Genomic DNA, 25,934 nt, shown 5'->3' on the forward strand with positions numbered 1-25,934 from the left:
TCACGGGAAGGAAACGAACGGATCAGGCACTTCTTTTCTGTTTTCTTGCTTTGCCTTGTGCAGTGCTGCACAGACCGACTCTTCTACAAACAAACTGAAAGAACTAAAGAATTAAGAACACACTGGGAAAGGCCTTTATCTTACAAACGCCCTGGATGCTAAGTCATTATCAAGGTAGTTTGAGGAAAGGAGGCCACTGCCCAGCTTTCGGATTCTCAGCACAGCCAATAGTATTGTTCTGAAATGTGATGGGAGTGGGTATATTCTGTCTCCACTGTCCTCAAGTTTCTATAAAGCTGTCAGAGTATAAAACGACCGAGAAAACACAATGTAAATTTCCATATAAGCCTTTTTAATTTTTAAGACATTGTTTCTACAATTAGCATTAAAAGACATCACTCAAAATAAATTGGTGACATGGAAATGTATTTTAAAAGACCAAATTAAGTGTGATATGTATCTAATATGATTTCTATCTTTACATTTGGGGGGAAAGCAAAATTAAATTGTTTTCCTAACATTTAAGCAGCGACTATTCTTTGCTGTCATATCACAGATCCTAATGGATCCTGACCTACAATTTGAAAACTGCTCCAGTGGACAGGAGACCTGTCCTCTGGGACTGACTATGGAGAAGAAAAAATATAGGACACAGCAAAATGCTAAGGAAAGGGTCAGGAGACAACTACCTTTTTGTGATGCAACTGTTTTTGAATGACTGTCCATAACCTTCAGCTACCATTAGGCCCAAGAGACTTTTATCTACATGGAACACACTTTGGGAAGATTCGCAATTGTACCAACACAATGTAGCCATCAGGGTCAGATGGTAAATTAAAGCAAGTAATGGGACTCCAAATTCACATTCTATATCCAATTCTCAAAAACAGTATAAGCTAGTGATTCATAAAATTATTGAATTTTAGAGTTAGAAGGTGGGTCTCATGTTCTGACTCTTTCAATGTAAAATGAAAAAACAGGGGTCCAGGAAAAAATGAACAACTTGCCAAAGATAACACACATACCTCACGTCATAGTCAGGGTCAATCCCAAATTCTCCTGAGTTCCGAGTCTGGGCTTCTTTCACTAAACCATTCCCTGGTTTGTTTTCTTATCACTGCTTGGTATGGTCCATTCATACAAGGATGTTATTATCATGGTCCAAGTTCAAAGCCACTGTCTGTTGATCGTACAAAGGTTCCACTAATACATAACCCTTAAGGCAGCTCTGAAAACTCTCACTAAAGAGCCCAGAGCAAATAAGCAAACTCATTGCTCTGTAATAAAATGTCAGCCTCTTACATTTGTGGTGAAAATACTTTCCTGTTAATTAATCTATTATATCAAGTCTTCTAACAATCAAAATTTCCCAGAGGATGGAATATAGAGAACACTTCTCACCCCTCAAGTTAAAACATCAAACTAATTTTATTATCATCAGTTTTGCCTTATTGGAAACAGCCTGAAGTATGTAGGGTTACATTTCCCTAAAGATTCTTTAGTTTTGACACAATTGGAAAAATGATTTCTTTCTGAGAATATTTATAGGGTCTTTCTGAATCTCTTTGTGCATGAAAAACTCAGAGACAAATGAAATTAATTAGTGTTTGCTGGTTAAGTCTCCCACCCCCACACTGTTGGAAGAAAATATAATAATTATTTCTTCCCATTTCTTTACATACATAGGTTTAGAAGACAAAATGCTAAATTACTTTGCTTAATTTAGAGAGAAACTGTGTTTATGTGAGGACTGGTTAGGATTACTGTCATTCTGAAATATGTTCAAGACAGCCTGTCCTGAGTGTTGAGACCTTACCTCATATTACGCTCTGATAAATTCTCAAGATTCAACTTTTTCCACAAGCTTTTTAAGTGACAATTTCTTATGTTATACTAAAGCCATGTTGCCGAAGGTTTGCAGGTGACAAAGGAAGAAACGAATGCCAGGATAAAGTGACAACCATACATTTCTTATAAACAGTGGGTAGAAACATTTTTGTGAATACAGATATTAACTATTTCAGATCCAAAACATAAACTACCAAGTTAACGTTTTTAATACGTGAACCGGTAGCCTAGGAGTCTTGGTATTATTCCCTGTATGCAAAACTTTAGAAGATGCTGGAGCTCTAGGTTGATTTAATTCAATATTCAGGCAGGAAATGCATATCTTGCTGTATAATTTCATCGAGGATACCACTTGAGAAATTTATCTTTGCTTTATGTAACTTTTGTGGAAATTTTCCTTCTCAGATCTGATCCATAATTTAGCATGTGCAATTAACACATGTAATGATGTGTTAATGATCTCTTATTTATACAGCATCCAGCTTCAATGAACACAAAGTACTCTATTTACTTAATTTATTCTCTAAACATATGCATCTGGAACTAACTTTGGACTTAAAATAAATTAACTCCACTAAAGAGTAGATTTCTAGAAAAGAAGATTTATTCAAAGGCAAGAATAAAAAATTAAGACATGCAAATATTCTTTTGCATGACAAACTATTTAAAGCATTTGATTTAGAATTAAGAGTACCAAAAAGTATTTCCTACCTCCTATCAGTGCTCAGCAGCTCCTGATGACTACCTAGAAACTTACATTTTTATTAACATCATAAGAACTTAATTTGTAATGAAAGGCTACACTGCAGTTGCAGCTAATTCTACATTTACTTGCCTCTATAATTTGCTTTACTTACTGCTCTCTCTTACATTAATATTCACCACCAAAGTCCCTTTCTAATATTACTTGATTTGACAGAAATGCATTAGCTATGACAAATGCTTCATAATGTACTCGGTATTAATGCAAGCAGAATCTATGGTAATTATTGCTATTTAAACACACTGATTTTTCCTTCTGGTCTTCTTTAAGAAATGGAAAGAAAATCTCCAGCCATCAGAAATTAGAAATATCTGTTTTTAAAAAGCACTTTATATTAATATAATGCCCCAAAAACAGCCATTTAAGGAGGTAGAGGCATATCATAATCATGGTGGACTCATATATATATTTATTTGGAGAATGGATGAAAATGAAAAAGAATAAGTTTCTCACTTGTACGCGGAAAAAAGGGACGTCGGGAGGATGAGTTCCTTGGTAACAGTAAGGCTGAGCCTTTTGTCACCCGGTACCAATTCACCCTGCAGCAGGCCTCTGTTTAGCTACTCCCCTGTCCTCGGCATACACGGCCAGGTCACCAGCGCCTTCCAAGGAAAGATCCAGGGGAGACGAGGGACAGCTTTTTCACTTCGACGATCCTAAAGTGCATAACACATGTGGCCTGATTCCCCAGTAAGCTATTTGACTGGCGATATTATATTTGGCTTGTTCAACTTTATAAGGTCAGCCCACAAGCACAGGCAACTTATTTCAGGGGGTTATGAATCATTTCAACTTATTTCAGGGGGTTATGAATCATTTCAAAGTAGCAAGTAATTTAAAGCTATCGTATGATTCAAATACACTCAGAGAGACATTTGGATATATCTGTATTTGGATATATATGGTGTCCTCAAGGATTTTAACCAAATAGCAGTATCATTAACTGTCATTTCATCAGCTACATAAATCGCTAAATGTCATTTTCAAAAAGCACATTTTAAGTTTACTTATCATGTACGGAAATCCTTAACTATTTATTTAATCTTCTAGGTTTTCCAGAGTTGTGAATTGATTTATTGGGAACGACTCCGCACTGGGCAAAGTGAGTGGTGACAGGAAACACAAAGACGTCTACGACACTGGCTGCGAAATCACCGAGTGACTGAGTCACCCGGAAGGCATACGACCAAGATTTCTACCATCGTAAAAATGGGGATCCAGACAGAAGTTGTTGAATTATAGGAACATAAGTAACATTATATATGAGAATGTACAGACTGTAAAAATTTGGACAGAAAAGGGATGTGATGCAATAAATGAGGTAAACTACTTACTTAGAAATAAAAGGTAAATCCAAAAAATAAAGTAAAATTAAAGTATTATAAAAAATAGGTATTATTTCCAACAGAGAACATAACCTTTAGGATTCCTATAAATTCTCTTAAAAATCTATCATTTCTGATCATGTATTATAATTTTGAAGTGCTCCACTCACTGCTAATAAAATAATAAAATCTCAAATTGAGAAAGGACCTATCTTACAGAACATTTGATTAAAAAATTATCTCAATGGTTTTAAAATATATTTTTAGCCAAGGGAAAAAGATTATGCAGAAGTTCAAATGTTCATAAAGACAGAGAATAAAGCTGGAGTAAGGAATCCAGGATTCTGACCTGGACACTGAGCACACATCCTTTCCACTAACGTGCCCCAGGCCAGCTTATTTTGCTTGTTAAAGTGCTTTTGCACAACTCCACAGACGAGCTCAGCACCTTCCAAGGTAGCCCAGTCCATTTCCAGAGAGCTTTTAATTTTTAGACAGGCCTTTCTTAGGGACCTGAAATCCATCTTTCTGCAACTTCCTTTCGCCATCTGGTTCTCTAGTGTATCTCTAAGGCTCAGAACAGCACATGAAATTAGCACATGTTCAATACAGAGTCATTGGATAAATGAGTGAACAAATAACCCTCTTGTGTGTTTTTTTAAGTACTAAATATCATAATCTCTTTTCCAAATTACAAAGTATTTGGACGCTGTTCTTAACATTTTCTCCAGGTTCAGTGTTCTAGCTGCTTCAAGTACTTTCCTCCTGTTGTGGTTTCCAGGCCCTTCCTGTCCTCAGTAGTTCGTTCTACCCTTGAACAGTTTCATTAATGTTTTTGAAGGGAGGAAGCCAAAAGTAAGCCCAATGCACTAATCATGGGTTGCCAAGAGCAGAGTAAAGAGAGCCATTGGTTTTACAAGTCTGAACTCATTTGTTTATTGATTTGTTGAGTAGAACTGCAACAATTCATGGGCTGGGATCATCACTTAGTTGACTCCCACTAAGTACATGGTCCAACTCAATCCTTTAAATCAGTGGTCAGTGAATTGTGGTTTACAGGCCAACTCTGTTTCAATGGCTGTTTTTATAAATAAAGTTTTATTGGGATCTAGGCACCACTGTTCATTTATGCACTATCTATGACTGCTTTCACATTACAATGGCAGAGCTGAGTGGGTATGACAGGGACCATATGGCCTGAAAAGCCTAAAATATTCCCATTTGGTCTTTTATAGAAAAAAAAAAAATCTGACCCTGCTCTAAATCATTCTTGCCCAGAATCAATTAAAGTTCAAGCCAAGATAAATAGTGTTACCAAACACCATAAACCCAGGGAACCTGGGGAAATACTCCCTTCAAGACAAAACTAACTTTTGACTTAGAATTCCTTTAAATCAGCATTTCCCCAACCTCTGTAATCGGCAAAATTATCTGTGAAAATTTTTTCAAGTGCCAATTCCTGGACCTCTAAGTAGGTCAACTGACTCAGAAACTCAAAGGTGTGGCTTGGACTAATCCCTGGCCTCAGCAGCCCTATCCTTCTACGATGGTGCCCTTCAGCTTACTTCTGTTTTTGTGGTTATTGTTGTAGTTGTTTGTTTGCTTAATTATCACTTGAAAATAATTTTAGACCTACAGAGAAGTTGTAAGAATAGTATAGAAAGCGTTCTCATGTAGTCTTCATCCAGATCCTTTCCATGATAACATTTCATACACCATAGCAAAATAGTCGAAGTCAGAAAACCGAAGTTGGACAGATTTTATCCAGATTTTTTTTCCTGTAAAATATGTAATCTTTTTAAAATGCATATTCCTTTGATATTTTATCACATGTAGAGATTCTTATCACCATCACACCAAGAAACAGACTGTTATATCACTCCAAAGAAACTTGCTCCTGCTACCCACTGTAGCCTCCCTCCAATCTTAAACTCTGAAAACTACTGCACAGTATAATTTGGAGAATGAAACATAAATGGAACAATAAAGTATGAACTTTCTGAGACTTGTTTTTTTCACTCAGCCACAATGCCCTTGAGATCTGCCCAAGTTGTTGCATGTAACGCTAGTTTATTCCTTTATATTGCTGAGTAGCAGTCGACTGCATTGATGTACCACATTGGTTAATCCATTTGCTCAGTGAAGGATATTTGGGTTGTTTCTAGTATTTGCTAAGTATTAAGAGAACTGCTATAAAAATTTGTATCCAGGTTTTCGAGTGAATGTAGGTTTTCAATTCTCTTGGGTAAATCCGTAGGAGTAAGATTACTGGGTCACATTGCAAGGGTGTATTCACAGGAGGCTGCCAAGTGTTTTCCTCAGTGTCTGTACCAGTTTGCATTCTCACCAGCAGTGTGTTCCAGCTGCTATGCATCCTCATCAGTACTTGGCATTGGATTTATTGATGTTACTTTAGGCATTCTAGTGAGTATGCAGTAGAATCTCATCATGGCTTTAATTTGCATTTCCCTAATAGCCCATGATGTTGACTATCTTCTCATGTGCTTATTTTCCATAGGAGCATTCTTTGGTGAAATATCTGGTCCAGGCTTTGGCCCATCTTCTAACTGGAATGTCTGCCTTCTTACTCTTTTTAAAAAAATCTTTATTGATTTCCAAGAGAGGAAGGGAGTGGAACATCAATGATGAGAGAGTCATCACTGATCGGCTGCCTCCTGCACGCACCGACTGGGGATCGAGCCCATAACCGCGATCTCCTGGATCCTAGGTCGATGCTCAACCACTGAGCCATGCCTCGTGGGGCTGCCTTCTTACTTTTGAGTTTAATGTGTTCTTTATATATTCTGGATACAAGTTTTGTTGTCAGATATGTGAATTGAAAATATATTCTCCCAGGCTGTGGCAGGCAAAAGTTTAATTTCAATGAAGTCCAATTTATATATATTTTTCTTTTATGGATCATGCTTTGGTGTCATTTTTTCTTAGTATGGGTCCAATCAGGAGAGAGAAGCTACACAATAATCTGAACATGGAAAGTTTATTAACTGTAATAGAGGGCTGCTTAATGATGATTGGCTACTAAGAAGTAAAGAGATCTTTAAATCATATAAAAGTACTAGATATAGGAACAGCCACCACCAGTAGGGCTGAGGTCCTGGGCCTAAGGAAGAGCCCACCCCTCCCAGGGCTGAGCTCCAGACCTTGTAGTAGAGGGTGTGGCCATGGCTCACTGAATGTTGAGAGGTTGCTGGTGGACCTTGCTGGAAAGCTGTCCATGGGCAGATGTCTCATTGGAGGCACAAAGCTACCAAACTGCCACAGGGTGTATTGGGAGAAGCTGCTGGCCTGTAGGTGCCTCTGGATTCACATCAGGAGCTGGGTACCTATGGGAGAAGCTGTCCACAGGGCAAGAGTCTGTCCAGTGAGTGCCTGAGGCCAGAAAGAGAGACCCTTCTTCCTCCTGCAATGTCTCTCCAGTGCCCTCTCCTGACAAAGCTTAGAATCATCATGCCAGTTGATAGAAGGAGAATATTAAAGGACCCACTTTCACGGGCCGGACCTGGTCCACAGGGCTCTGCCCACAATTTCCACAGGGGCTGTTGGAGAGGAGCACTGCCTCCGCTTGCAGAGTTGAACACGATGGTCAACAGGACCCTTCCCCCTAGTTTTTTAAGTGTCCAGTGGGAAGGGGGAGAGGAGCAGCTTCTTTGTGATGCTCACCTGGAGAAGAGTATGTGTGGTCAAAGGTTCTGTCTTCAGGGCTACCGCCTTGTAGGTCTAGAAGGGGGCTAGAAACAGCAGACTTTTGGGGGGCTAGTGTGCCTGTAACCATTTCCAGTTTCAGGCTGCAGGCTGCTGTGGCACCCAGGTTGGGATATACAGGAGGTAAAACAAAACAAAGCAAACAAACCAACAAAATAAAAGACAGAAACAAGCAAAACACAGGGAACTTCCCACTGGGTGATCCTGGGTTCCTTAATCTCTCCACCCTTTAGGGTCTTCTGATCGTTGCCTTAGGTATTCCGCGCAGGATTTATACTTGAAATTTGGAGGGGGATAGGTTGGAATGAGCCTTCTCCACCTTCTCGGGAACCATATACCTCCCAGGGCTTATGCTTAAATTATCATTAAGAAGGGCAAGTTCTACTAAATACTGGAGCAGGTCTGAAGAACTGAAACTGTCCTAAGCTGTCAGCTGGTGGTGACAAATGTTCATTTGGCATCACTGACCCTCACCTTTGCAGTGTATCAAAGGTCCCAGAATGCCTTGGTGCTCTTTCAACTCTACTCCCATGTCTGACCTTGCTAAATATCAGCTTCCTCCATGGGGTTTGCTTTTCATAGACGACATCGGTGCAATCCCCCCTTCCCCCTCCCCCCCCAATTTGTGGAGGCCACACAAAGCGGGACATTCCACTCTTATCTCAAAACTACTCATAAATTTAATCACCATGATAATGAGAATGATCACAGCAGTAAAGAGTAACAGTGATCTTTCTACCATTTCATGATCGGTAAGATAGGTGCCTTAACTGCACTACTGATCATCCTCACTACAATTTATCACTTGGCAAATGAAAAAAATTAAATGGTACAACAGAGATTAGAAAACTACTCTGATTCCAAATCTCATCTACTCCCCAAAATAATCCCCCACCTTTACCCCCCTCACACACACCCCACATCTGCATTGCCCTTTTTGCCTTTACCTTTTAGGCATACATCGCAGTATTCAGATTTGGGTTTTATCCATAAAATAAAAATGAAAGCCCCCTGATGGCAGTAAATTTTCATAAGTCTTAAAACACCTACCTGACATAGAATCCTGTTTTAGGCATTGAGAGGCTACTGATTTTCACAGCAGCTAATTTAGAGGCTGTCCCTCCCTGGAAACTGACTTAGCGGGGAGATTAAAAGAATTTGTCCAGCTGAGTGGAGGGGATGCTCAGTGATTAATGAGGCCAATCTGACTGATCAAAATTGGACCATGCATACATATGAGCACCCAACTGGAGATGAGGAGTCGCTGGATGATGCATTAATTTATAGCTACATATGAAGAAATGGAGCCAGGTCATCAATGCAAGTACAAGCCTTTCAAACACACATTTCAGAGACACCTATTTTATGATGATACCTGATGAAGGCTCCCATCAGTCATGCCACAGCCTCCCGTCCTGATTACAAAGTACATGCTGTCCATTTCTCTGAACATGATGACACGTTATCAAAAGATGATAAATATCCTCACAAACAGGTAGGGCTAAAAAAATGCTTGCAATATTTCTCCGTGGTTTTGCAACAACAAACATCTTGACTGAATTTCCTATATGCTGGGGAATAAAAAGCAGAAGGCTTCAACTACTGGGAAAGCTCAAATGGAAAGAGATAAAAATCAGAGGACCTGGGCACTGGAATAGATATTACATTACATCTAGTATAATCACAATCCAGAGCCGGAATTTGCTCCCAAAATTCTTAACCACTAGTCACACGGCCTGTACCAGAATTCCTCCACGGTCAGCAAAATATCTGGAGTGCTCTATCTGATGGAAAGTTCTTTTGTTCCCTCATTCATTCACTCATTCATTTGATGACTATTTATATCATGCTTTTTTAAACACATAAGCCAAGAGTATACAAGGCACTAGGAAAATAGCCATGAACAAGACAGACATATTTCTGCTCTTAAGGAACTTGTGTAGTCACTGGAGGTGACAAACAAAATTGTATAAGAAATACATTACCTATACATTATGTATATTACTTATACATAATAGAGAGACCATATGTGGTATCAAAAATAAGTTCTATTTTACATTGAACCTAGTGAGCTCCTCTGTATTTTTCACCAAGTAGTCCAGGTTGTATACTTTCGTGCCACACAGAATAAGGCTTCATTCATCCTTCTACATGATGACACACCAGGTATTTGAGGACAGCTAGCATCGTACCTTCAACACTTCCCCAGGACAATGCTTCCAGAATTTTTTAAATTCTTTTGCATTTAACAAAAAGTTGTGGCCCTTCTCACAACTCTGGTCTTACATGATAGGTTTGTTTCCCCCTCTATAAATGCAGTGGTTCACAATCTATCACATCTGCTCATAATCACATTTGCTACAATTAATTATAAAGCCCCAATAGATGCAAGAAGGGCTTGAACATGGATAGTTGGCGAACACTGCAAATTCTACATTTCACCTAACATCTTGATAGTACATCAAGCAACGTGATCACCTCCCTCATTTTCAATACTGTACCTTTACTGTATCACTTCCAACTATAATCACACACACACATGCAATACAATGCGTACCTACACAACAACATTTAGTATTAAAAAGAAGAAAACCTGATTGAGGATAAAGAATCCAATAATATGCTTACTGAAAATATAACACATATAGCTGGATCCCAACCTTGCAGCATAGAGGCAACAAGCCTATGGCTCAGGATCAGGCCTGTGGAGCTAAATCTGCTGGGTTCCAATCCTGGTTCCATCATTACCAGTTGTGTGACTCTGGGCACACACTTAACCTCTCTGTCCCTTCGTATCTTCATCCACAAATAATAATAAGATCAGGACCTTTGTCGACCTGTTGCATGAACTAAATAAATCAATATATGTAAAATATATTGATTAACTCATAGTCTGTATTATAGATGTGTATACTATTGTTAATATTACAATCAAATGTGCAATGAAAATGTAATTTTTCTTTATTTACTAAAACAAAATCAGTCCTCTGTAAGAGCACCCACCATGCTAAATTAGAAGTGGGCTGGAAGATGTACTTTCACACTGAATTTATTAACATCATCACAATATTCCCAGGTTGAATAGCCTCTTTTGGATTTTTGTTTTTAACTCTATGGCACAGAGATAAAATTTTTCTCTTCCTTTTTTTCTTTTTTTAAAAATGATATAAGATCTTTTGGGTTTTCTTAGTAAGAGCTTCTTCATGCTAATTATGGTCCAGGCAGAGACCTAGGAGGAGGCCTATTTGTGAAATAAGGCGCATAGGAGAGACACACAGGACAGGCGCCGCAAGGGAAGGGTTGCCTGGCCTTGAGGATCTCTGTCCCTGCTTGTGCTTGGTCTGCCTCTTCTTTCCTTTCCTTTCCATTAACTTCAGAATTTCAATTGCTTATAAATTTGTTCTAACCTTCCTGGCAGTCAAGGCAAAAACAACAACACAGTTCTTAGTATGAGACAGGAGAAAGCATGCCAGTTCTACAAAGAGCTGATTTCAATGAGCTTTTCTGTTGCCTCACGCGTCTCCATAGTTAGAATAGGATCTTTCATGAAACGACTAAGGCAAAGCTTGTCACCTTGTTCTAGTGCATTGGAATCCATGCAGAAGAACTGAAATGCATCGCTCCGATTAACCTGGTTCTCAGCCTCCTGTCCACCCAATGTCACGACGCTATAGAAACAGGACAGAAATGACATTTAAGGAGCTTGCCGTTGGAACAGAATTGGGTCCACTGGGCAGTTGGCTAAGTTAAGTCTTGGCTGTTTCTTAGGCCAAGGGTTTTAGACAATGAATAAATCCAGGTCTCTGGAAGGGAAGTTTCAGCATTTATTTGTTTAATCTCTCCAAGCAGTCCCAAAGCATTACCTGAAGGGAGAGCTTAGAATTGGATTTCTAGTCCCAGAGGACACCGCTGTTGCTGCTAGAATCGGCCTAAAGCCCTAGCATGTAACAAGCACATTTGCAGTTAAAAAGTCTATTAATAAACTGATGAGAGCTCACCAGTTAAAAGCTGAAGAATGCCATTTAATGCTCTCTTTTGCTTTTAATGGACTGAAACCTGTTAAAACACTGCTAAATAATAAGGCATATTTTTCTTGCAGCTGATGGAGGGACAAGCACACACACACACACACACACACACACACACACACACACACACTTGAGAGATTAATTCCAATAGGTTCTTTATCAAAAGCAGCTGGAATGGAGCAAAACGCAGAGACTAGAAGGTGCAAGGAGCCCCACAGAAAGGCTGGAGATAAAACCCGAGACATTTCACTCAGACAGAACTCTATGATTACATTATCAACTTTTCCTGGGGCTATTAAATCAGTGGAGCAAAAAATAGGCACATTTGGTCCACAGACAGAGAGAGCTGGGTAGAGCGGAGAGAGAGCTGAAATGGCACAACAGATGTCTCAGGGCTCCCGTATCAGGTGCACGCTCGGAAGGGCCTTCCGGGGGCTCTAATGCCGAGAATGGCTTATTGAGCACAAAAATGAGAGAAGTTAGGCGATGGAGCTTTAAAGACTTTCCTTATTCTTTAAGATCCCAGAAGGGCTGTTTCATCTATTTCTGGATTTGTGACGTCAAACCGACCAGTCGATGCAGCCACTGCGATGAGGTTTTTGCTTCTGGGACACCTGTCGGGATTCAGCTTCACAGTCAATCAACCCCTGGTTCTTCCTCTCTAGCTAGGAACATCCATCTGTCTGCCGCACTGTATGCTATGGGTTGCCCTTGACTTGCAGTGGGTTTTGGACTTCTGGAAGATTTGGAAGTTTCTGGTCCATGTCAAGGATGCCTCACTCTTTTGGTCATGGAGGCCTCTTTCAGATTTCCTTTCTTGTTTGTGTGAGTTTGGATTCACAACCTTCTTCTGAAAAGTAGAGGCCACCCATTCATCTTTTATATATAGTGTCCCTAAAATTCTTTTGTTTCAATGTATGGCTCTGGGGCTTTGAACCTTATAAGAACCTGGATTCGGCTCCTGCCTGCCTTTGCCCCCACAATCAAAGTGTCCTTCCCTGTTACTGACCCAATTTCTCCCTTGCTCTCCAAACTGTGTCATCCTGCCTTTTCTATTACAATAGAACAGAAGACCACTGCGGCAGATTTTGTTTTACAAAGATGATCGTAGCAACAGTTCCCATCTCACCTGACCGTCTTACATTGTGATGTATGGATATCATGACTTTAGATCAAAAGGAAATACATCATCAGCCTGGCTGTCTTTTTGGAACCCAGATGCCATGCTGTGAGAAGTCCAGGACATAGAGAGGCCACCAGTAGGTGCTCTGGCAGACAGTCCCACTGCTAACAAGGATAATGGGAGAATTAAGCATTTTGCTGTCTAACAGGAGAGAGAAAGGCAAAAGCCCCAGGAGGAATCAGAACTCAGTTCAAATCCTAGCTCTGCCTCTAACAAATTTGTTGACTTCAGTCAAGTTATTTAACTCAGAGCCTGATTTCTTTTTTAAAAATATGTTTTCATTGATTTTAGAGAGAGGAAGGGAGAGGGAGAGAAACATCAATGAGAGAGAAGTATCAGTTGACTGCCCCCTGCACGCCCCCTACTGGGGATCGAGCCGAAAACCCAGGCATGTGCCCTGACTGGAAATAGAACAGGGGACCTCTTGGTTCATGGGCGACACTCAACCACTGAGCCACACCAGCCAGGCAGAACCTGGTTTCTTTATCTGCAAAGTAAGAATATCTACTTCCAAGAGTTAGGTACTCCCATAATATTCACAAACCGCTAGCATAGAATTTCTAAACCACCTTGTTATAGCTTTTTGTTCTATGTCTCCTCCATTAAAGTGAGTCCCTAGAGGACAGGAGCTACATCTAAAAACAAACAAATCCTGAGTACTTGCTAAATGTTGTTTAAAGAAACATTTCCTCTAAGGAGTTAATTTAGGGATCACATACCCTTGATGTTAAGCTTAACACATGCTGGTTAATAATGCCTGTGTCTCTCTCTTCCTTTCATTCAAAAGGGTCATTCCAATTGCTCTAGATTTACCTGGCACCATATCTGCTATTTTCTCCTGACAGATCATTTCCTATCCTGGATTACATTTTGGGTTTATTTCTTGTTTTCCCAACCTTAAGGACAGAACTTGTGTTCTGCCTCTTAGTTTTCATCTCTACAGCATCTTAGATCTTGCAAACATACTTACAGATAAATGAGTGGGTACGAATGAATGGACGGATCAAAGCACAAATAAATAACCTAAAGTTCATGATTCAGACTTAAATCTCTGGCCATTTCAGAGAAGGGTGGAAAGGATTTTCTTTTCCACAAGTTCTTCTACTTCCTGGGAAGTATGAAAGAAATGCATTCTTTTTTCCCCTGGTGTTACTTAATTGTACTAGAGAACTCGTGGGAAAACAGAACACTGGACAAAAAATAAAATAAGGTCCAAATGGGTATCATTAAGTGCTACACATTCTGCATCTTGATCTCCACCTTGGAGTTTAGCCAGGCACCGACTGTTAGTCTGAGGGTGATTGATTTGAGCAGCCACATAAATGTAAAGTGTTGTCAAGGCTGCCCCCAAACTGAGCCATAACAAAAGCAAACTAGAGCACTGGCCTGTGCACAGTCCAAGTGGCACAGACTGTACCCCATGGAGTTAAACATGCTCTCTGCTCTCAAATTTAACCCGATACCAATGTCACAAGTTGAAGTTAGTATATAGTCAGTCTGACTCAATAGAGCTTTTAAAAATGTTCTTAACTCTCATTAGAAACTGAAGTAGCACAGTAATTTAATGATGAATCTGAATGCAATTATGATAATTAAAATAGCAAGATAATTTTATGCTGTCTCTGAAAAATGCTCAACTCAAGGGTTGTATATTCAAAGTCTGAGTAGTAGTACTGGTTAGTGCCTTTGATGTGTATTATAAACTGGTAAATATAATAAAGTTCAATTAGTTGAATTTATTGACTACATGAATTCAGTCTGTTAGTATATAGAGTGTGTTAGTTTTTTCTGTTAAAAGAATTCTTAGGATGGTCTTGCAGAAAATAAAAGTAATATATCATTATTCATTGATTGTTGTAATGTAAAGTGCTAGTTGCTGGGATAAAGATGTATAGGACAGAGGTGTAGGCTCCATCAAGGAAATGAAAGTTTCACAGGATTGAAAAATAGGGACGTAAACCATTTCTAAGATGCTGGAACACAGAGCTTATACAGAAAGAAGCCTGGGAGTAGAAATCAGCCAGACAGAGAATGTGAATATATTTATACATATTTGTGTGCATCCATGCACATACACACCAGCACACATTTGCATCTTTTGTGTGTAAGTACATGATGCATGGATGGGGTGAGGTCTAAGGGAGGACTTTGCCAAGCAAAAGAATGTATATGCCTTGCTTTCGGTCCTCAAGTGATTTTGTTGGGCTCTAGTTAAGGAGAGATGTGGAGGCAAGAAATGGGGGGCAAGGGCTTGATCACAAAAAAGTTCTGATGCCAGGTTTAGAGTTTGGAATTCATTGAGCATAAATGCAATTGCAATTCTTAATTTAAATATCTAAATCAGTTTGGGTTTTACTAAGACTTCAGTACAGGCTAATGTCTCCTACCTACAAGAAATGTGCTGTGAATATGTTTTGTTTCACACTTTGTGCCTATTACTATTAGATATCAAATCCTTCACTTTTCCACTTTGGAGACAAAGTTTTCTAACTGTCCCCATGATTTTATAGGTGCTCATTTCACATTCTGTCATATTTGATTACTGCCCAACTTTTTTGTTATAGTTAAGATTCTACCTTTAAGAATTAACCAAAGAACATGTATGCATATGTGCATAACCCATGGTCAGAAACAACAGGCCTGGGGTGGGGCAGGGGTTGGGTGGAAGAGGGTTGGGGGAGGAATGGGGGACATCTGTAATACTGTCGACAATAAATAAAAAAGAAAACAAAACAAAAAAGAATTATTTTGCAGCTGAAAAAGTTTATCATTATATAAGGTAATGTATTCAATTCCTAAGAACAGCATAGAAACAGGAAAAAGCACCCCTTCAGAAATTTTAAAAAAACACATACAAACACACACATAGACACAGATGTTTCCATAAGTATGACATCTGTAGACAAAACCACTGGGAATTTAATTTAAGTTTTAAAATTCTTCCAGATGTCTAGTATTTCACAGATACTGATTAGGTGTTTAGCTTATCATTTATTTTATAGATTTGATGTTTATGGTAAAGAAAGACAGTCACACACACAGTGTGTACACATACACGTGCATGCATGCACACACGTACACATATAAGTTAAAGGACCAGTAGCTTTGGTCTATAACATAAAATTATCACTAGCTGGTCAATTTAGTTTTAATTCCCCTCTCATCTTGCAAGCCATGCACCAGCACTTGAATAGAGCTCCATGACAGGTTCTTTAAGCAGGTTAGGTCTTTACTTTACTATCTCACTCATTCATTATGCTGAATACATGTTCTTGTACAGATGAAGAATTCATTGTGAAAGTCTCCTGTGATTCAAGGAGGGGTTAATATGTAATATATCTAGGTGAAAATTTTTATCAGCTTAATGGAACCAGCAAAACAACACTCGTCTTGATTTCCTCATGCCCAAAAAGAATGTGAGAGGACTTTTTGTTACTCCTTGTTACCCCTAATATACAATTTGTCATCACTGATTCATATACAAAGAGCCTGGAACCACAATATTCAGCTGGGCGTTGGGTGTTTTCTTTCCTCCTCAATGTGCCTTCTCTTTTTCAGGCTCTCTAGATATCTGCTACCATCACACTCTGCTAGCACTTATCATACATCGTGAGAAGGGAACACTTGATAAAGACTCTTTCTTTGACCAATCTGAAGCATGTCATGAGGCAGTGCTAAGAAAAGAAAAAGCACTTTCTTTGAAAATAAATGGTCTCACATTGGTGCTTCAACTCCTGTGCCAAGATGCTTGCAATAAGGTCCTTTATCATAGTAGTGATTGTCCCAGGGAAGCTTTGTTTGGGACCACGGGTCAAAAAAGAAAGACTCCAGGAGCTAGCACAATTTCCACTACGCCAAGGAGGCATTTGTATACCGCCCCACCAGATCTATAAGTGCTGACAGGAACGAGTCCCTTTTCAAATGACTTTACATTGCCTCTTAAAGTACAACAGAGGTATGGATTCATAAGTCACAAAAGCCTTTTTTTTCCTCCTTTAAGAAAATGTACAACACTGATTATAAAGACCTGATATAGGGGGATATTTTAAGGACAGGTGTTAAAGACAGAATCTGGCATATAAATATGTGTCTAAAATAGTTATATATAATATATACCACACTATAGCATCTATCTATCATCTATCTATCTATCTATCTATCTATCTATCTATCTATCTATCTATCTATCTATCTATCTATCATCTATCTATCTATCTATCTATCTATCATCTATCATCTATCTATCATCTATCTATCATCTATCATCATCTATCTGATACAATATCAAAGATACGTGTCCTTCTGATGTCACACCCAGCTTGGACTTTGCTGTAATTTTCTACATTTGGGACATTTGTTAGAAGCGCATGTCAAACAAACGTTTCCCATCTTCATTTTGGAAACAGAAACAAAGCTAATCCTTACTTGTCCCCCGATGAAAACTGTTTGTTTTCTAAATGACACTGGGAATGGCTTTTCCTTACAGACTATTCCTCTACCACCTTTATCTCCAGATCACCATTCTAATGATTTACCTCCCAGCTAAATGGAAAGGGAAAAAAATGTGTGTGCCTAGTTTTGCCTGGTGCTGGGCCTGATATAAATAGGATGACACTCGGGAGAGGAAAGATCCCAGACTCTGGGGCCTTATTATTGACAGACTTTCCCAAAGAGGCTTTGTTTCCTGACATGTTTGTTTGCAGTTGCTGGCCGTCGTTTTACATCAGATACCTTCTTTATCATTAGAAAAGTCTCTTTATAGCTCTAAGTCCCTGAACAAATAACGTGATTTCCAATAAACATGTAGAGTCAATTATTAAGCCACAGCAAATAAATGCTCCTTTGCATTTATAGACTTTCTCAACAATAGATTCAAAAGTATTTTACTCTTGGCACCTTTGAGAGGTGAGTACAACATCCTTGGTTTATAATTTTATATTTAAAAAGGGAGGGAAAATAGATACAAAACAGACTGAATCATACCCGAAGAGTGCAAATTTAAATCGTAATATCGAACTTTTACCTAATAAACATACTGGAGAGTCACTGAGACTTGATAGAGAATTATGTAATAGAATCCAGGGGAAATATTCTCAGATCTTACCAATTAGATGACTAGGGTAAATCCATCTACTTAACAGGCTAATTAATTCCTGATTACTAGTCACTAAGGGGCATTGGAAATGTCAAGTATTCTTTACCTGTGCAACTAGAGAATCTCAAACAAACTTTAGGGGTTAGATTTGATGACGTTTATGAAAACATGCACCTCTAAAATTTGATGAGCAAAATCTCAGAGTTCCTTAGATTAATGAGAACCATTTTCTTTCATGGAACCATCTACTCATAAATAAAAATGTCAAAAGCTTTGCTATTCTTTAATTCAAGAACAAAACTCATTGCTTCGAGTTTTAAAACTAATTATCTTCTATATAAAAAGTACTCTGTAAAGAAAAAATAATAGGATTATTCAAGGATGTACTCTTAACGAATGTCATCTAGCAATAAAGGGAGGTAAAGACATAAAAATTATATTTTAAGAAAAATAGGATAGGGTAGTTAGAAAAGTATGGATTCTTAAGGGAATTCATAGCAGATGGAAAAATATATATATATACACACACATATATATATATTTTTAAATATATCTTTATTGATTTCAGAAAGAGGAAAGGAGAGGGAGAGAGAGAGATAGAAACATCAATGATGAGAGTCATTGATCGGCCGCCTCCTGCACGCCCCGGACTGGGGATCGAGCCCACAACCCGGGTAAGTGCCCTGACAGGAATCGAACCCCGACAGCCTGGATCTTAGGTCGATGCTCAACCACTGAGCCACGCCCAGCCAGGCAAGAGATGTATTTTTAAGAAATTTAAAAGAACAATATTAACAAACAAAGACAAAAAAGTGTGTCTCTAGTGGAAAATGTTCCAGGTGAGCAATGAAAGAAAAGTTTGGAAGGGTAGGTTGTGATCAAATCACAGAGGGCCATGAAGTTCAGCATAAAGATAAATGGAAGGTTTCTAAATGGGTAAGTGCTGTGGCCTATTAACTGCGTGGCATAACTAGACAGTAGGATGGAGAAGATGACTGTCAAGGGGCAAGAACTGAGGCTAGGGCAATTGTCTGGGCAAGACACAGACCTGGGATGTCAGGAAATAGGTAGTCGCCATGTGTGAAAGAGTGAAAAGTGCTTTCTGGGACTGTGAGGGGAGTATATTCCAACAACTGAATCAGTGTGTGAACTGAGATAGCGAGAACAGTCAAAGACAACTAGAAGGTTTCAACTCTGAACCACAGGACCAAAAATAAAACTAGGAAAGACGGGATGAAGAGAAAGTTGGGATGATGTCAAGATGAGTTCTATTTTCTTTTTTTAACCTGTCAAATAGAACAGCTGACAAACCATCCAAGTGAGTGACCAATAATGCACGAAAAATTAGGTCAGAACTGAGGAAAAGATCAAGGCTAGAAATGTGGAATGCTCAGACATCTAAGCACAAGGGATAGTTGAAGCCATGATAGAATATTGTATTTTGTTGTTCACTAATGCTGCTACCCCACCCTGGAGGAGATGATTTTCCTTGCCCATTACAATCAGGTTTGGCCATGTGATTTGTCAGTGGAAATGAGAGAGATGTTATAAATTTACTTCCATTAAAAAGCTCTAAAAGCCTATTGATTCATGACCCTTTTGTGTCTTCCATAGAATTGGTAATATTCAGCTAGTGACTGCTTCATTAGCCTGGCCCTGGAGTTAAATTAACATGGAAGGAAAACCACAGCTGATGTGTTGTGTGAGTGAGAAAGAACTAATTACTGTAAAAGCCACTGGGATTTAGAAGTTGTTTATTAATGCAGTATAATCTAGTCTAACCTAACTGACAGTCGATAGCAATAAATAAGATTTCCCAAAAAGGGAAAGTAAAGAAAGAATCAGAGGATGGCCTAGCATAAGACTAAACTCCACAATTCTGAATTTGTCATTTTAAAGGAAAAAATAAACACCAAGTAAGTTATTTTTGTCAAGTTACTTCGAGCATAATTTCTTAATTTTTATCAGAACTTTTTCTGTATAAAACTCTTGTAAAAAAACAAAACTTGCTAGATCAAAGTTATTCTGACCAATTTTGAAGATGTTTGCTGCATGAAATATCCTGTAATAAATAGCAACCACCCTCAGAAGATTTGAATGTTCAAATTACTTTGAAAAATATTACTTTCATCTTGTAAATTTTTCTTTCTATAAATTCACCAACTTCATGTTAGGGAGCATCTTTCTTGCCTAGAGATAGGGGAACTAGGCTTTGTGTGAGCAGTCGTGGTTGATCACGGAGCATTCTCTATTACTCACCACTCCAGCATGCAGACTGACATTAAGTAATAAAAGAGAATTCCAAGATCATAAAATTAGTGAATAAAAGCTTACCCAATGTGTCATTTAGACATATTTGTTAGCCCAAGGCAGCAATTAAAACACATAATATATGATTTAAGAATTTAAGAGGAATTGTTTTCACAACTCTCCCTTTATCAAGTAGATTTGGGATGAAAATTTGTTTTTTATGAGCATTCTATTTCTTACAAGTTTGAGAAACCCAGAATAACCTCCAAGTCCATTTTTTAATTCAAGTCCACATTACTTCTTACCCTTTTCACTACTGTTGCCAACCTTCTCTTAAGGTTCTTGTCTACCAACTCACTGTCTACTTACCCTTTTTAAAAGCAAATCATTTTTTATATATTTGGATTATTTTTATTAAGAATAACTTAGCAAAATTAGTAAAATGTGATTTAATACATCTATACCTTTTACGGATAAGCCAAAAATCACAAAACAACCTTGTGCACTGAGCAAAATGGTTAATATTTTTTTATTAAAAAATACACAAACTGTAATTCTAGAGTCTTCTCTCTCTCTGTCTGCTGCCAAGTATTTAACTGTTCTAGGAAAATACCTCAGAGACCCATCTTGTTTTCAGGGTTGTGCTCCGTTCTAATCAGCATGAGTAAACAGGCAGTAATAAAAAGACAAGTAATGTTTTTTATAAAAACTCCAATTGACTAGCATAGGTGCCTCTGATTTATACTGCAATACAAATGAGATAATAATCTATAACATGAAGGAGCATTCTTGGGCTACTTCTTATAGACAGTTTTGTGGAAATTCCAGTTTAATAAAATTTGGCTTAAAATACCTGGTAAGTGTGCTAGAATCCTTAGTCTTTTAACCTCTGGTACTGGTTATTTATTTACTTTTTAGTATAGATCCTCATAGATTAGGAGAGCAATGTCTTTTTTGATGTTCATCACTTTCTTCCTTTCGCTTTAACATATTTGTACCAACTTTATAGATTTTACTATCCTTTCTGCCTTCCTGGAATTTTCTCTAGCTCCAGACTGAAAGGGTGTTTCTGGCAAGTTCTGGTACCTCCATTGGGAATCAGTTTATTTTATGTAGGTTGTCACACACAGCCCAATCCAAAAATTGTTTCCACTCAACTTCCAAAGGGACAGAGCCTTGGTGACTGCCACCCTTTACATTTTGGTCTTTAAGCTGAGGAATAGAAGAAAGCGTTCATAACAGAGACAACACGTGTGGAGTCTTTCCTAAGTAAGCAGTTCTACCTGCTATGTATGTATATACTTTTAAATGATGTGCATCCTCAATGTGACAGGGACTTTTACATTTTAAAGAGGAGTCAAGGTAACCCAAATAGTCGGTATTGATTAAAGTGTCTAAGAATAGAAATGTCTGGGGGCAAGCAAAAACTTTACATCAAACTCTTTATAGCAAACTCATCTCTTTAAACCAACCCTTTACATTAAACCCACCTCTTTGTTCTCCTTACCTACAATCTTTTTGCAAATGAAAGATATTTCTTTATGGAAAGTATGGCTTTAGGGATGCCAATTTGTGCCCCAATACCTGGGAACAAAAATTACACTTACCTGCTTCATTACTGCTTACTCCCTTACAGCCCCCAAAAGAAGGGAGTATGTTTTAAATTAGCAGAGAAAAGATTAATGCTTTCCCTGTAAGTTTTACATCTAAATTAATAAAATAGCATAATCCAGCTCTTACTCTGGATACCAAAGAGGTGAGGATGACAAGCACTTCTTTTTTACCTTTAGTATGTTGTGACACAAAATTGAATGAATCAGAGAGTTGAGGGGGTGAGAGGAAATTCAGCCATCCAACAGACATTTTACTCAGCACCTACACCTGGTGACAGGGTACAAAGATGACAGAGGCACTCAGCTTCAGAGAGTACACAGGGTTCTCAGGGAGGACAGCCTGATGCATCTACCACTAATACAATGATGTTGTCATGGGAACTTAGAGACAACATCATTAACCCCTTAAAGATTAACATGGGAGCAAGCATCTCCCCAGATCCTTTGAGTAGCCTATATGTGTCTAATGGATGTAACCAGGTATCATAAAGTCACTATAACCTGTTCTACCTGTTCAATGTAGCATTTATATTTTCATCATTCATGGCCAGAAGAGTCTTCTAGTTAAGACATTACCATCTATGACAAAATGAAAGCTTTCTGATCATGACCATTTGTAGGGACTGGAAAACATGTACCAGCCCTTCTCTTTTAGACAGTGACTTATTAAATGTACATCCATGAATCACACATGACTTCCTTTCATGAAAAATTTAAGGACCCGTGTTCTTCTATTTTCAAATGTCAGCTTAGGGAAACCCCACTGGCTTCCCCTGAAGCAAATAAACTGGCTGTTTGCAAGAGCTATCCCAAGGGGCCATTCAGAGGCCATTATTTCACTGTGAAGACTCTGTTAAAAAGAGTAATTGGCATCAATAACACTTACCTGTGTATGCAGAGGAAAGGTTACCCAGCCGTAACAAGCCCAGAATTACACCTCCTCTACTTAAAACACGGCAATGCTTGGGATTTATGAGAATAAGGCCTGTCGGTAATAATGCCCTTATTGGGGCCTTCTCGATTCATTTGGCATAGTCTGCTGTGGACGCACAGTTCAATCACACCGGCCATGCAGTCGCAGGCTGGGGTGCTGCATGCTGGATGCAAACAACACACATCGAAAAGGCTCACTTCTCAAAAAGGGTTACTGGGGGCATGGCTTCAAATGCCTTTGATTCTCATGTTGCTTTAAAACAGCCACAGGACTGTTCCAAATGCAAACTGTGCCGTATAACTCGGGGTTATTTTGGTGTCTTAAGGGTACCAGAAAAACAAGAGGGAACGATTACCATCACGTAGAAAGATGGATCAAGCATGGATCAATGCGGCAGGAACATACGCAACAGACACGGGGTTAGACAGGGGAGGAAGCCCCAAAGGACGACGATGGCGACACAGCAACAGCAACAGCAACAACAACAACAACAGAGATTGTCGCTTAACCTGTTTTGTCAGAGCTGGTATTGATGGTATTGGTAGTGATGGAGGTGAAGGTAGTCTTTGCGCTGTCCTTGGCAGTGACAGATTTCTGCTTATTTTTCATGGCTTCCAGTGCTTTGAGCTTCTTGGCATGTTTCGTGCCTTTGTAGTGGGCCGCAGCCTGGCTCTACAAAGGAGAACAGAATGAACCGTGCAATCAGGCTCATTTCTAAACTAGCATTCTCTGTATTACCGCAAATACAGACTCCCTTTCAATAATCGGTACCATTCAAGCTAATTTTGGCCGTGGCCAAACAGCAGGGTTCTATTGAGAATGATGCTAGAAAGCAATGGGAATCAAGTTCTAAAACCTCGGGGTGGAAGGAAGAAATACTCTATCACTTCTCTTAAGATAAATGTAGCTGAACACGCACACAGCGATGACATTTTCTTTGTGGAGTGGGGGGAGAAAAATATGGATTTACACCTGTATCGCCTTTGTTCTGCCACAGAAGATGCTGGGCTCCCAAAGATTAACAAGGGCCCTAGAAAAAAATAGCTCTCACCTTCTTGGCTTGGGAAATGTGTTTTCTCTTTCTACGGTGGGTCTTATTAATACAGTCCCCAACAGGTGTCTACGAGAAAAAGTCCACAAATAACAAGGGAAGTGGGCACCCTGGAGGCTGAGAGTGAAGCTTGAGAGCTAGTTCAAAAGCAAATGCATTGCCTAAGTCCAAATGGAGTACACGGAAGCTGGGCAATTTTCTGATTCTTTCTTCCTCTTTGTTTCCCATAGAGGGTAGTCTTAGAAATTCAAGGTAGTTGGCATTCTTCCCACATGTGAGTCTTTCATGGCCCGATCCACTATCAGGAGGCTCCAGTGTGTTTTGACTACCTAATGAGGCCAATGCAATTCTTTTGTCAGTACCTTCTGAGATTTTTTTTTTTTAAACAGTAATATATATTTTCCCAAGTTGATACTTTCTCAGCACTATCTTTTAATGGTACTGGAGAGACATATTCGTTGAGATAGAACATCATCTTGGAGAAACCTATATTTATTAATGCTTATTTATGGAGTGAGTGGGGGAGCTCTTGTGGTTTGGGGTGGGCTGGGAGTGAGGAGGGGAATTCTTAGATCAGAAGGTTTTCCAGCTCAAAACCTTGCAAAATGCCACCTCACCAAGAGGCTATCTCAGTGGAGGGCTACGCCTGTGAGACTAATCCCTACTTCCAAAGGCGTATTTAAACTCAATGTTCCATTTTGCAAGAAAAATAATAATTACATTGTCCTCTTCATCACGGCAACTGTGGTAGGTGGGGCGTTGCAGTATATCTTTTGATAAATAAATTATCCACACCTTCATTTGCATCATTCTGACAAGTATCCTCAAAGGACTAGGTACCCTTATTGAAAGAACACTGGACAAGGAAATTATATATTAGAAACAGTTTGAACAGAGAGGACACTCATGCATCAGTTACAACTTTTCCAACAACACATAACATCAAAAGACATAGTGTGAGTCAAAATATGAAGTTAAGACTTGCTATAGTTAATTGAAGAACCAGTGATAGATTGGATTGGTTTGATTCTGCATGGGGAATGTTACTCTGATGGACAGAGAGGTGTGTCCCTTTTTATTTCCTGCCCAGTTCTCCCTATTAATAAATCAAGCCCTTTGGACACATCTTTGAGGGTGATATGCTACAGTTAAATGAATCCACAATTTAGTTGGCCATCTTCTCCAGGCAACTGGCTACATACTTTTCCTTAAAGCAAAGTTCCTCTCTTCTCTCTGTCAGCATTCTTACCCCTGGTATAGAAGTGGGTGTTTTATATATAATACCTATTAAAAGATAGTGTTTAAATTAACATTAATATCTCTACTTGTACTGCCAAATATACATTTTAAGGTTTCTAGCAAATCTGCATTTTCAGTGGCATTTCAAACCAGATAAGACTTTGCTTTAGAACACCATAGGACTGAGAGAATGTCACTATTTTGCAAATTAAGAAACTTACTCCAAAAGAACCCAACAAGTAAAAAGAGTACTTATGTCCCCAAAGTACGCTACACACAGGTACAGCTAAGCCAATGCTTCCAACCATTTGGCTGAGGGAGTTGTGGAGAGGAGATAAAAAAATGACCAATAGGGTCCCAACTGAGACACCTGATATATTAAAAAGCAAAAGAAAACAAAAAAATTTAAAAAGGAGACTCATTTGTTAATTGAGTAACAGTCCCAAAGCACCTTGATAATAATCATCTTAATTAAAAAATTACCTGATTAAAAGGAAGACAACTACGCCTCCCACAAATTTGAAAAAAGATCCAATTATATTAAGCTCCAAAGCTCTATGGAGAACCCCTAAATATGTAGAATTTAAAGGAGCGACGGCAGATGTCGGGCAGACAGCACTAGAGACCAGTGTGATTGGGATGGTGCAGGTGTGCGAGCTGGGGTGGAAGTGGACATACCAGTTGGAAACTGAATATAGACAGATAGCCCTTCTGCATATTATAAATTTTCTTTGTCACTGACTTTTATTAAATGCTTGTGGAATTTACTGGACAGCTTTTTGGTTATACTAGTATTAAATTTTTCTATCTATGTATATTAACCGCATAACTCTTGGTCCAACTTGATACAGGTGTGTTGTATAAAAGTGTGTCTCTCGTGTA

General features: G+C 38.8%; 1 protein-coding gene across 3 annotated transcripts in view; it reads right to left on the reverse strand.

Annotated features, from left to right (window-relative positions):
• ZNF385D (zinc finger protein 385D) overlaps positions 1-25,934 on the reverse strand; it is a 463,164-nt gene that overhangs the window by 41,222 nt on the left and 396,008 nt on the right. For all 3 annotated transcript variants that reach the window (XM_081160106.1, XM_081160105.1, XM_081160104.1), the window contains exon 4: positions 23,272-23,434. In XM_081160106.1, coding sequence (XP_081016232.1) covers positions 23,272-23,434 — 163 coding nt within the window. The remainder of the gene's footprint in view (positions 1-23,271; positions 23,435-25,934) is intronic.

The sequence above is a fragment of the Miniopterus schreibersii genome (genome assembly GCF_964146895.1).
Source record: "Miniopterus schreibersii genome assembly, chromosome: 15".
Classification (NCBI taxonomy): Eukaryota; Metazoa; Chordata; class Mammalia; order Chiroptera; family Miniopteridae; genus Miniopterus; species Miniopterus schreibersii.